The sequence below is a fragment of the Larus michahellis genome, chromosome 9, assembly GCF_964199755.1.
Source record: "Larus michahellis chromosome 9, bLarMic1.1, whole genome shotgun sequence".
Classification (NCBI taxonomy): domain Eukaryota; kingdom Metazoa; phylum Chordata; class Aves; order Charadriiformes; family Laridae; genus Larus; species Larus michahellis.
In genome coordinates, this window is record NC_133904.1 from 46,052,468 (window position 1) to 46,063,787 (window position 11,320).

General features: G+C 39.4%; 1 protein-coding gene across 1 annotated transcript in view; it reads left to right on the forward strand.

Moving 5' to 3' along the window:
* ZC3H12B (zinc finger CCCH-type containing 12B) overlaps positions 1-9,993 on the forward strand; it is a 28,649-nt gene extending 18,656 nt beyond the window's left edge. The window contains exons 2-6 of the mRNA XM_074599943.1: positions 979-1,744; positions 4,653-4,792; positions 5,551-5,785; positions 5,875-5,981; positions 6,528-9,993. Coding sequence (XP_074456044.1) covers positions 1,134-1,744; positions 4,653-4,792; positions 5,551-5,785; positions 5,875-5,981; positions 6,528-7,948 — 2,514 coding nt within the window. The 5' untranslated portion in view covers positions 979-1,133 and the 3' untranslated portion in view covers positions 7,949-9,993. The remainder of the gene's footprint in view (positions 1-978; positions 1,745-4,652; positions 4,793-5,550; positions 5,786-5,874; positions 5,982-6,527) is intronic.
* Positions 9,994-11,320: the final 1,327 nt, after the last annotated feature.

The following is an 11,320-nucleotide window of genomic DNA, read 5'->3' on the forward strand; positions in this document are numbered from 1 at the left end:
CGCGTTTAAAATAAATGGTTTCTTCAACACTATTACATTATTATTTTTTGTTACTCACACTGGATTCTGCATTCTCAAGTCTGCAGTTTTACAGAGAGGAAAGTGGGACTTGCAGCTTTCTGAAAGTAGGCCTCCAGCTAATTACTTTGGTAATCAGTTTTCTCTAGTTACCTGCACTTATATTTAGTTTACCATTTTATCTTAAACATGCACTACTGTGGGTGCAATTCCTTTTAAAAACTATTTTTCAAAGGCTCAGTGACATCAGTTCAGCCCTTCGCAGGTCACTTGAATCTTCTACTTTGGCAGATCTCTCACTAGAATTCCTTGAACAATTTTTCTTCTGGTATAAGACAAGAATTATGATTGTCTATCCTCACTTTCTGACAAAATGCAGTAAGATCCATCCTTGATTTTGGAATTTTCAGTGCAGTAGGTACAGTAAACAGCACAAGATGATTGTCGTGTAGAACCTTTGTGCATCTTGTTATTGACCTTTACATGTCTACTGGCAGCCAGCTTGCAGTAAACTTAGTTGTTTCTGATAGTAAATCCTTACTGAAAGAGGCTGAAAAGGTTTGTGTTAAATTTTATGCATACTGGAACTCCACACAGTTGTTCCTGATGTAGACAGGCTGTTCCTGTCGTAGAAGACTGTAAAGACAGGTTTCTAGTGAAAGTGGTGGGTCACCCTTTTCTGTTTCATTATCTTTAAATATTACTGAGATACTCCATTAATTTCAGCTGTAAGTTTATTGTGTGGGAAGTGTAATTTTTTTTTTTTGTACGTAGAGTAACTGGGGGAGGGAAAGAGAGTTTAATTTGTTATTAAAGAGACAACATAATTATATGCTTTATTATGATCAATTTTTACACAGAAATGTGAATGACTAGGGACCTCTACTGACTTGTAAACAAAATCATTGTAGCTGAGTATTTCGCAGAATTTGTCAAAAGCTCATTTTTTTTTTTTTAAAGGAACTTCATGTTGGTGGTGCCAGAACGTAGTAAGCAAGGCAAATTAACTCCAGCCTCGTGTAAACTTTGAATTGGCCAACATGGTGCAACTGAGTATGAATTCCAGGTGGCGTTGGAAATGAAGAACTGAGCTCTCTGGCTGGAAGCTGAACGTGATGACGGCCTGGTCTATGGTAGGGAAGCTGAAAATGGAGAAGAGGCACTCCAGAGAAGACAGAAATGTGGAACAAGATGCTGGGGAATGCAGTGCTGAATCTGAGGAATGGACGAGCTCAGAAAGTGAACCTGAGCAACCATACTTCAGAAGCACCTGTAGCAATATTCAGTGGAGAGAAAAGGAGGTTTCCACTAAACCACATCGGCCGCTCTGTCGGTCCCCTTGTTTGGATCGCCCAAGTTTTTCACAGAGCAGTATCACACAAGACTTGAAGCTAGACGAATGCAAAACAAATTTGGACAAGGAATACCAAGCTAAAATGGATTTTGCTTTAAAGCTTGGGTATGCAGGAGATCAGATCCAGGCTGTACTGAATAAATTGGGAGCAGACGCGCTCATCAATGATGTTCTGGCAGAGCTTGTGAGACTTGGCAACAAAAGTGAATCAGAGGGACAAAGCAGTGCCAGCAGTACCACTAGTACTCTGGTGCCAAGAGGCCCTTGCCCAAAGGAAATAGCAAGCCCTGAATTGTCACTTGAAGATGAAGTTGTGGATAACAGTGATAACTTGAGGCCAATTGTCATTGATGGAAGCAATGTGGCTATGAGGTGGGTCTCCTTGTCACAATATTTGAGAAGAATAAATCACTAAAATATTTATGAGAAAAAACAGTATTGATGGCAAAGTAATTTTAAGTTGTGTAGTGTATTTACACTGATAATACATTTTTTTTATGGACTCTTTAGTCCAGGCTTTTAATTATGCTGTTATTCCTTTACATGTAATCTGTGTTCCAGTTTCCCTCCCCGCCTTTTCAAACCAAGTTCTCCCCTCAAATCTTTTGTTCTAGCAGTCTATCTGTAGTGTGCTTTTGTGTGGATGGGTTTAATTTTTTGAAGTCCTTAAACAATGCTGAAAGTTATTTTTCTTCAATATCCAGAGGCATCCAAATAGGGGAGGAAAACTTGCTTCTTTCTAAAATGACATGCAGCGTATGCTGATGATGCGCAGTGGACTTCAGGGTATTTGAGCTCCTGCTGATCAAGCCTGCTCAGAATTCAAAGCAATTTAGCTGTGTCAGTACAGGGATATGGATGAGCTGAATGTGCTGACGCCACAGCTATGGTGATTGTAATTACAGACACCTGTGTACACACGTGCACTTGGCTGCTTGGGTCAACACTAACTCAAGAGATACCCGTCCCATGCCACCCTCCAGCATGTCTGCGGAGTACACAGTTCAGTGGCCAATGATTTGTTTATCATTGAGAAAGTATGATTTTCTGCAAGGGAGTTCTCTAAACAGTCTGCTTAGTGATCAGTGATATCAAGATTTCTTCGGGTAGTGTTTGTACAATAGATTTCCTTTAGTATCAGCTTTCTGCTCTAAAAGAATTTGTGATCTGAATTACTTTTTCCAATGTATTAAAAAAAAGTCGATTTTTTTTTATAGGTTTATTGAGTGCTCTGAGTTTTTAAATACATAGACGCACCCAAATCCTAGAAGAATATTTTATATACAGGATTTTCCAGTGCCAAGTTATGGTTACATCAGTCCAAAAGATGTTTCTGTAAAACAACATCAGCAATATTGGATTTAAATTTTCTTACCTTTTTTTCTGTGCCAGTTGAATTTACAGTCTCTGTACTGCTTGAGTTATTCCTGAGCGTAATGTGGCAGCAACTGGAGAAAAGTGTGTGTGTGCACTTACTATTGTGTAGCTTAGAACTGATGCTCTGTTTATAGAATCATAGAATGATAGAATATCTCAAGTTGGAGTGGACCCATGTGGATCATCAAGTCTGCAATTATTGATGATGCAAGTGGAGGCCTTGCCTTTACGGTAAAACATATATGTTGTAACTGAAAGGTGGCTATATATGGAAAATGGAACCGTTTCCATTTTCAGTATTGAAGTTTTCTTGAAGTAAACAGTTCTGGGGGATGCTACACAGAACTAACAGCTTGGAACAGGGTGGTGCAGCAGCTGGATGCCACGTTGTGTACAAATGCCAGCTGCTTTATGTAGTGGGAGGACCTACGGTTATATAGTGCCACGAAGCCTCCTTAATTACAGCCAACTGCCTGGACTGCCCACGCGCTTCAGGGCTGCTATTGCAGAGTTCTCTCCTGTGTTTTCTGCCCAGCACTGCTACCTGGGCCCCTTGGGTGGGTTTTTTTTCCAGAATAGGGGTCATCATGGGTGCGCACAGCCTCCCTGCGCTTCCAGCGTTCCATAACCCTCCCTGGCCTGGCCACTCAACCGCCTTTTCGTGGTGAGGATCTCACTCCTCAGTATGGCATCACTGATGTGATTTAGCAATGGATGGAGTCACTGGAAGAAATTAATTCATTTTCTTCACAAGTTAATATAGGAGTCTCTTCGGAAGTAATGACCGGTGGGTGGCAAACTAACTGGGCAGCATCACTCTCATCATAACTGAAGAAAAAATTACTTATTTATTTTATTTTTTTTCTCAAGTAGTTGCTATATTAATTGAAAAGAACCGGAACTCTTAGTTTTTATTATTCAAATATATGGTGTAGCAGTAATATATGCACTCTGTTTTTTAGACAAAGAAAACGTTGGCCTGAATCCAAATATGAAATCCAGCCATAATGCAGAGATCTGTGTGTCTCCCTTACCTGTGTAGACTACCTACTGAGGATATTGTAATTCAGTGTTGCCTATGTGTGCTTTTGTATTATTCATGTACTCCTAAACTATTTCCTTAGAGAATTTAAAACCTGATTCTTTAGTCCACCCTATGTTTACGAAATCAACATAGGCGCACCCTTGGGGCAGACTGAGTAAGATTCTACTTAGTTTCTATCAAACCTCTAAGTAATTTCTTTTTTTCCCTTGGAGAAACTCCGTAGGCATTTTAAAAATTAAACCCCTTTATCTGAATTGTGTGCTGTTTTAGAGAGTCCTGTGTGTTTCAGAAAACAAATTTTTAATGGGGGGTGGGCCTTAAACAGCTTTGAGAGAGTTATTCCTTTCCCTTAAAGAAAAAGTCCTAATAAAAGATGCAGAACATTTAGATTACTTTTTTTTTAATCTGGATGTTTAAAATCTGGATTTTTATATGTGACAGATAGCATTGTTAGTTCATTCCTTTTTTGTTATTGATAACTTTTTATGGTACTATTTAAGGTAAGTTCAATTTGTTGGGGAAAGTGATATTTTTCATTAGCTCAGTTTTTTTAATGAAAAAGCGGAAAACCTTCCTGTTTTTTTGCTTTTGGGATAGTGAAATTTCACAATTTCTAGAGTTTTAAGTAGCAGTGTTGCTGCAATCTGATCGCTTGGACAAATGTCTTTTTCCAGTTACATAAACTAGTCTAAAGTTTGCCTGTCTTTACAGACTTTGTTTCCCTTATATCCTTAGACCATGGCAGCTTTAGAAGAAAAAAAAACCAAATAGAAGACCCTAAAACACCACAACAACAAAACCCAAAACCAAATGTAACCTTTGCCCTTGCTGTTTCTAAAACTTCTGCGTATTTTTCAGCCATGGGAATAAAGAAGGATTTTCCTGTCGGGGAATTCAGCTTGCTGTGGATTGGTTTCTGGAAAAAGGACATAAAGATATCACTGTGTTTGTACCTGCATGGAGAAAAGAACAGTCTCGACCCGATGCACCAATTACAGGTGACAGATCAAGGTTTTCTTTGATTCATTGGTTAAAAAAAAAATAAAAAAAGGTATTGCATTAAGACACAACCATGTCATCTTGTCTGATGGTACTATAGACTGGGCTGTGGATGTGATGTTGCACGATGAGGTCGCACTCAGCTGTTCGTTTGAAAACACAACAGTTTCCCTGGTGATGAAACACGCATTTAAGTATCTGCATCTGTAAACAATGCTGGTTTTGGTAACATTACTGCATCGTTTCGACACTTTGGAGAAGTAGTAGTCATAATTTTCCCATTAGCAAACATTGTTAAGCATATAGGAACTGATTCTTAGTTGCTGGGTGAATAATAAGTAGTATCAGGCCAGGGACTCGTTTAGTAGGATTATCTTGAACACTGAGGAGGCAGGATGTGTTTTGACCCATAGAAAGTACTTTTGTTTTACTCTGGGCTAACAAGAAGGCTGTTGTAATACAGCAACAACTGAGTTCTTGATGTGTTCAGGAAGACTGAGTAAAGGTACATGGTTGTTTACAGAGGAGCAGAGTGGTTGTGAAGCTCAAATATTGAATATTTACCCAGTGCTTTGAAACGTCAGAAATAAAATGGCACTCTGCATCTAGGTATTTTTTAATAATAATGGGGACCGTATACGAACATAATTACAAAGTACTTTGTCAGAAAAGAAAGCAAGAAGTTTCTTATTTCAAAGGCTGCATTTCTGTCTTTTGAAACTTTTCTAAAAGCTGCTCAAATACAATTATTTTACAGATCAGGAAATCTTGCGCAAATTGGAGAAAGAAAAAATTCTTGTTTTCACCCCATCTCGAAGAGTTCAGGGAAGAAGAGTAGTTTGCTATGATGATCGATTCATAGTAAAACTGGCTTTTGACTCAGATGGCATCATTGTATCAAATGACAACTATCGGGATCTTCAAAATGAAAAACCAGAATGGAAGAAGTTCATAGAGGAGCGGCTGCTAATGTATTCTTTTGTGAATGACAAGTATGCTTTTTTCTTCAAAAGTAAGGGAATTTGCTAATTCAGAATCCTCAGTAAAAACTGAAATTCACGTTTCATTTCTTTCCCCTTAGATTTATGCCTCCTGATGATCCTTTAGGACGCCATGGTCCAAGCCTTGAAAATTTCTTAAGGAAAAGGCCAGTTATTCCTGAACATAAGAAACAACCGTGTCCCTATGGTAAGTGCTGAAGTCAGATTGATTTACTGTATTCAAAGGTAGGTGAAGCAAGAAATTAATTAACATCTTGTCAGTACTGGGAGAAAGAAAAAGAAGCCGTTTTTCGTGTTGCCATCTGAACACTATGTCCATTTTTATACCCTTCATACTCATATTAATAAAAACAATGTAGCAGGAAATTAAGGATTATCAGATATACCTTGTGGATAACACAGCTTTTTGCTATTTTCTTCTGGTTTGTATTCATGGAAGGAGATTCCTAACCGTACAGACTGCATTAGATAGGATTGAGTATGTTGTCAGTATTGAAGTCATGAGCCTGTAGGAAGAAGAGCGGTGTCTCGCCCTCGATAGAGTGAAATACGCGGATGTAGGTAGTGGAGTTTGTGACTGCCTGTATATACAATATATATAATTATTCCTTAGGGGTTTAACATAGAAACATTACTATTGAGAAGTGGTGAAAGATGTAAAGAAAAAAAAGATAGCAACTGGTGGTATGGATTAGTTTTTGGTTTGTTTAACGTGAAAACACTTTTCTTCCAGGTAAAAAGTGCACCTATGGGCACAAATGTAAATATTACCACCCAGAACGGGCAAACCAGCCTCAAAGGTCAGTAGCGGATGAGCTTCGAATAAGTGCCAAATTATCTGCTGTGAAAACTATGAGTGAGGGAGCCTTGGCCAAATGTGGCACAGGGCCATCCAGCTCCAAAGGAGAGATCAGTTCTGAAGTGAAGCGCATTGCCCCAAAACGTCAGTCAGATCCAAGCATTAGATCAGTAGCTGTGGAGCCTGAGGAAAAGTTATCGGTAGCCCGGAAGTCCGAGGCCAGCTCTGTCCCGTCTCTGGTTTCTGCATTAAGTGTACCAACGCTCCCTCCACCAAAAAGCCATGCAGCTGGTGCATTAAATACTCGTTCTGCAAGCAGTCCGGTGCCAGGTTCCTCACAGTTCATGCATCAGAAATCCTCACTGGAACATATGTCCAGTGTGCAATATCCTCCTATACTAGTCACCAATAGCCATGGCACCTCAGTTAGCTATACTGACCAGTATCCCAAATACGAATCACTGGGGGACCATGGCTATTACTCCTTACTCAGTGATTTCTCCAACTTGAGCATAAGTAGTATCCGTAACACAGATTATTACGGGGCGGATATGGACCAGGGGATGTATTCTAGAAACTCAAGCCCCTGTCCTGACAATTGCTTAAGCCATACAAGTAATGATTCTTATTCCTCTTACAATGACTTGTATCTGGGTGTAGCAGATGCCAGTCCAGAAGACAATGTGAAGATCCACAGACTGCCATCGCAAAATCGTGTTCAGCCTTTTTCCCATGGTTACCATGAAGCCTTAAATAGAGTTCAGAGTTACGGAACTGAAGAGCCTAAGCAATCCCTTCGCAAACAGTCAGTTTCCCACTTAGGCCTACATGCCCAGCATCCAGTTGTTGGAGCACGGTCCAGTTGTCCAGGAGAATACCCTGTGCCTCAAAATGTTCATCCATCAACTGCTCAACCAAGCCGTGCCTTGGTCATGACAAGAATGGACAGTATTTCTGACTCACGGCTTTATGAAAGTAACCCTACGAGGCAGAGAAGACCGCCTCTCTGTCGAGAGCAGCATGCCAGCTGGGATCCATTACCATGTGCGTCGGACTCGTACACTTACCACTCGTATCCATTGAGTAACAACCTCATGCAGCCGTGTTACGAACCCGTAATGGTAAGGAGCATGCCTGAGAAGATGGAGCAACTCTGGAGGAATCCCTGGATTGGGATATGTGGTGAGCCGCGGGAACCACACATCATCCCAGAACATCAGTATCAAACTTACAAGAACCTCTGCAATATTTTCCCTCCGAGCATTGTCCTTTCTGTGATGGAAAAGAATCCCCACATGACAGATGCACAACAGCTGGCAGCTATGATTGTTGCCAAATTAAGAACAGGGCGTTAAAGCATTTACAGCCTCTTTTGGATAAATGAAACTGTACAGCGCGAAGAACCAGGAGGAAAACTTAAATGAAGAAGGAGGGGGCCAATCTATTGTAAATATTTTCTACTAAGATAGTATAAAATTCTGTACACAGTAGCAATCGTATATATATGCTGAGGCACAATATAAAAGTTGATTGTATTGTAAATTTTAAGATTTTAAATATAGGGATTTTTAATAGTATTTTATAGGAAATGCATACCTTGCTGCATGGATAGCTCATTAAGAACTACAATGTCACGTTCAGTGTCTCAAAGCTGTTACTACAAAATTATTGTTAGCAATTATATTGCATGTATTAGTGTACACATTCAATTTGCTTATAAATACCTAATTGGCCTTTAAAAGTATGCTCTATACACACCCAGATGACTTTAAGGGTTTCAGCTTTGTCATTTGACACTGCCTACCGGCATATTAAATATTGAAGAAAAAGTAAATGACAAAAATTAAAATGGTCAATTTGTAAAAGGGAAAAAAAAACTGATTTCAGCTTTTGAATGTCAATAATGTTGTTGTTACTTAAATTTCAAAACGGTTCCCCGAAGAGTTTGAGTATCTATTACATTGTCCAATACGCTGGCTCAATCCAACAGAAGCCAAAATATTTTATTAAATTAGGACCAAAATCATTAAGGAGCGTGAAGGCGTCAGCGCCGTTCGATAAACGAAAAGAAGTTTTAACTGTAGCTTCTCTCTTCAGAACCGCCTCTCAGCTGTGCAGTAAGCAGCTGCTGCCCAGAGGACTAGACAAGCTGAAAATAACGTGTCGGGTTTATGTAAATCGGATTACTCAGCCCGAAGCGGCGGAAACTGGAAGTTCATCGGCAACTACAGCCCTTCCTCTGGGGGCAAGGACGGTGTCTGAGCGAGCCCAGCCTGTGGGATGGCTGGAGAAGGGGGTCGAGGCCTGGGGAAGGTGCTTCTGGAAAAGAGATGCTACAGTTTGGGTTTGTGGCAAAGCTGCCCGGGTTTTTTGCTCTTCAGATCCACGCAAAGGTGTGCATTTGCCTCCTGAAGGCTTTTAGAGTTCCTGTTTCAACAGGTGAGATAATTTCGTGTGGCATTGTTTGCGCAACTGGTATCTTGCTCAGGGTGGGAACCTTTGTAGCTAAATGTCTCCAAAAGAGGCGTTTATTGTTTTTTAAGCTGCACTGACTGGACGCCCTTTTTTGAATCCATTGTATATTTCAACATTTCGAACCATTACTAACTCGATACGTCTCGAGCTAGGACTTGTTGACTTCTACTGTAGTTTTTTTCATGAAAGTTGAGAAGGCCTGGTTTATGGCCTTTTGTTTCTTCATGAGAAGGTGTGACACTGCCTAAATGTTTCTTACTGTGAAACACACGGAACGTGAGGCTGCAGTCAGGGTTGTTTCTGGTGTTTTGATAATGGCTTGCATGCTGCTTTCTAGTTATCTGTTCGTCTGGGAACAAAGTTCTCCAATTTCTTCCACTTGTGTTACTGTAATGGTTGCTTTGATTCAAAATACCTCGTGGGCTCTTTATCATGTGCAAAATACGTTCCTGTCATATAAAAAAAAACCCCAAACAAACCATAATTACAGGTGCAAGTACAGTTAATTTACGCAGATTTGATAACCGTATCGTTTCGCACAGGATACGTGTAGCTTGGTACAGGTAACGTATATAATGACCATGTCATTGTATATTGAAAATGAGTTAACTTGAAGGTGATTCCGTATTTACACTTGGTGTTTAAAAATAACTTCAGGTTTAATTAGTTCCTTATCGTCTTTGTTAATGGGGAAAAAAATAAATCTTCAGACATCTATAGGAGCTGGGGAAAACAGATTTAACTCTTGACCGGTTTTCAAAAACATTTCTTACTAACCAGCATTTTATATTTTTAATTTGCGATTAATTCTTATTCTCTTCTCTTGCATGGTATAAGCAGCTGAGAGCAATGCCTCAAATAACCAGAAATGACCTTTTGTTTGTTGATACAAATTGTATCTCTTTTTCTTGATTGTATAAAAACTGTGTATAAAAAAAAAAAATAATACTAATAAATCTCTAGATTAACTTCAGTATTACATTTTCACCACAATGTTTGTGACACCGTGTGTCACAGGGAAGTAGCCCATGAGTAATTATGGATCTTTTTTATTTAAAAATGGGCACTTGTAGTTTATAGACAAACAAGGACAACTTTTCAGAACCAGTTTATTACGTGCACAGATACTGTGTGTACACCTCGAAGCATTACATAGTTCTCTCTGGTCTATTTATTAAGCAGATACATTCTTGCACTAACCTTTATGTAAAAAAGTTGCTGTTGACTCATCTGCATGTGTTTAAAAATGTAACGATATAATTGCTATAGACCCTGCTTTATTCTTAACGGATTAATTTATAAATTATTTAGGTATACAATGAAGTTTATTGTGCACTCAACGTTTTTCCATCTTGCATGGAATTAAATATTTGTATGTAGAAAAATGTTTGTTCCCTTTTTCTCCAATTACAAAGATAAGCTATTTTAAGAGAGGTTTAGTAGGTGTTTTTGATGTTTCCTAACGTGGAAAACTGAGCAGAAATTTCTGTATGATGCCTTGGGTGGTTTCTGGAGATACTCGTTTTTGTAGGATTTGTCTAGTCATTTTAATTTTCACTAACTTTTGTCTTACTGATGAAATAATTCAGTTTTACACAAGGGGAATGCTATGCCAATACAAACCCAGCACACTATTTCCCTAAGGCACTTTGAGGGCAAATAATTGTCTTTTTCTAGGAAGCTGTTGGCATCTCTCGCGCGCAGACTTACGGCCGGGGCAGCGGCGCCTTGTGGAAATAATTTGCAGATTTTGTGCTTCTTTTAGTCCTCCTTAGAGGTAACGAAACTTTTGTATCTGATGTAGTCTTTCCTAATCAACTACTTTAAGTGATACTTCGGTCATCCACGTCCGTTTTGAGATATGTTTACAAGCCAATTCAAAACACTGACACGTTCATTAATCTTCAGCGCATAAGCTTAGATTTCTTCTTACATGGAAGAGTTGATCTCGGTACCGCCCGACCACAACTGTCTATACTGTAAATACAAGACTTTGTATAAATGCTCTTTTTGAGAGCATGGTATTTAAATGTTTTTACAACTGTAGCAGAGCAGTTCTAGAAACTCTATTTTAATAAAAATCCATGAAATTGCAATTCTAGATGGGGAAAACCAAAAGTGGGAAGGTAAAATCCCGGCCCGCTGCAATCAGAAGAGTTCAGCCGTAGACGTGGGGGCTCTGCCGGGGCCAAAGTGTTCTCCGGGAGTTCTGACTTACTGATCTTTCATCTTTAGCTAGATTACTTTCACAT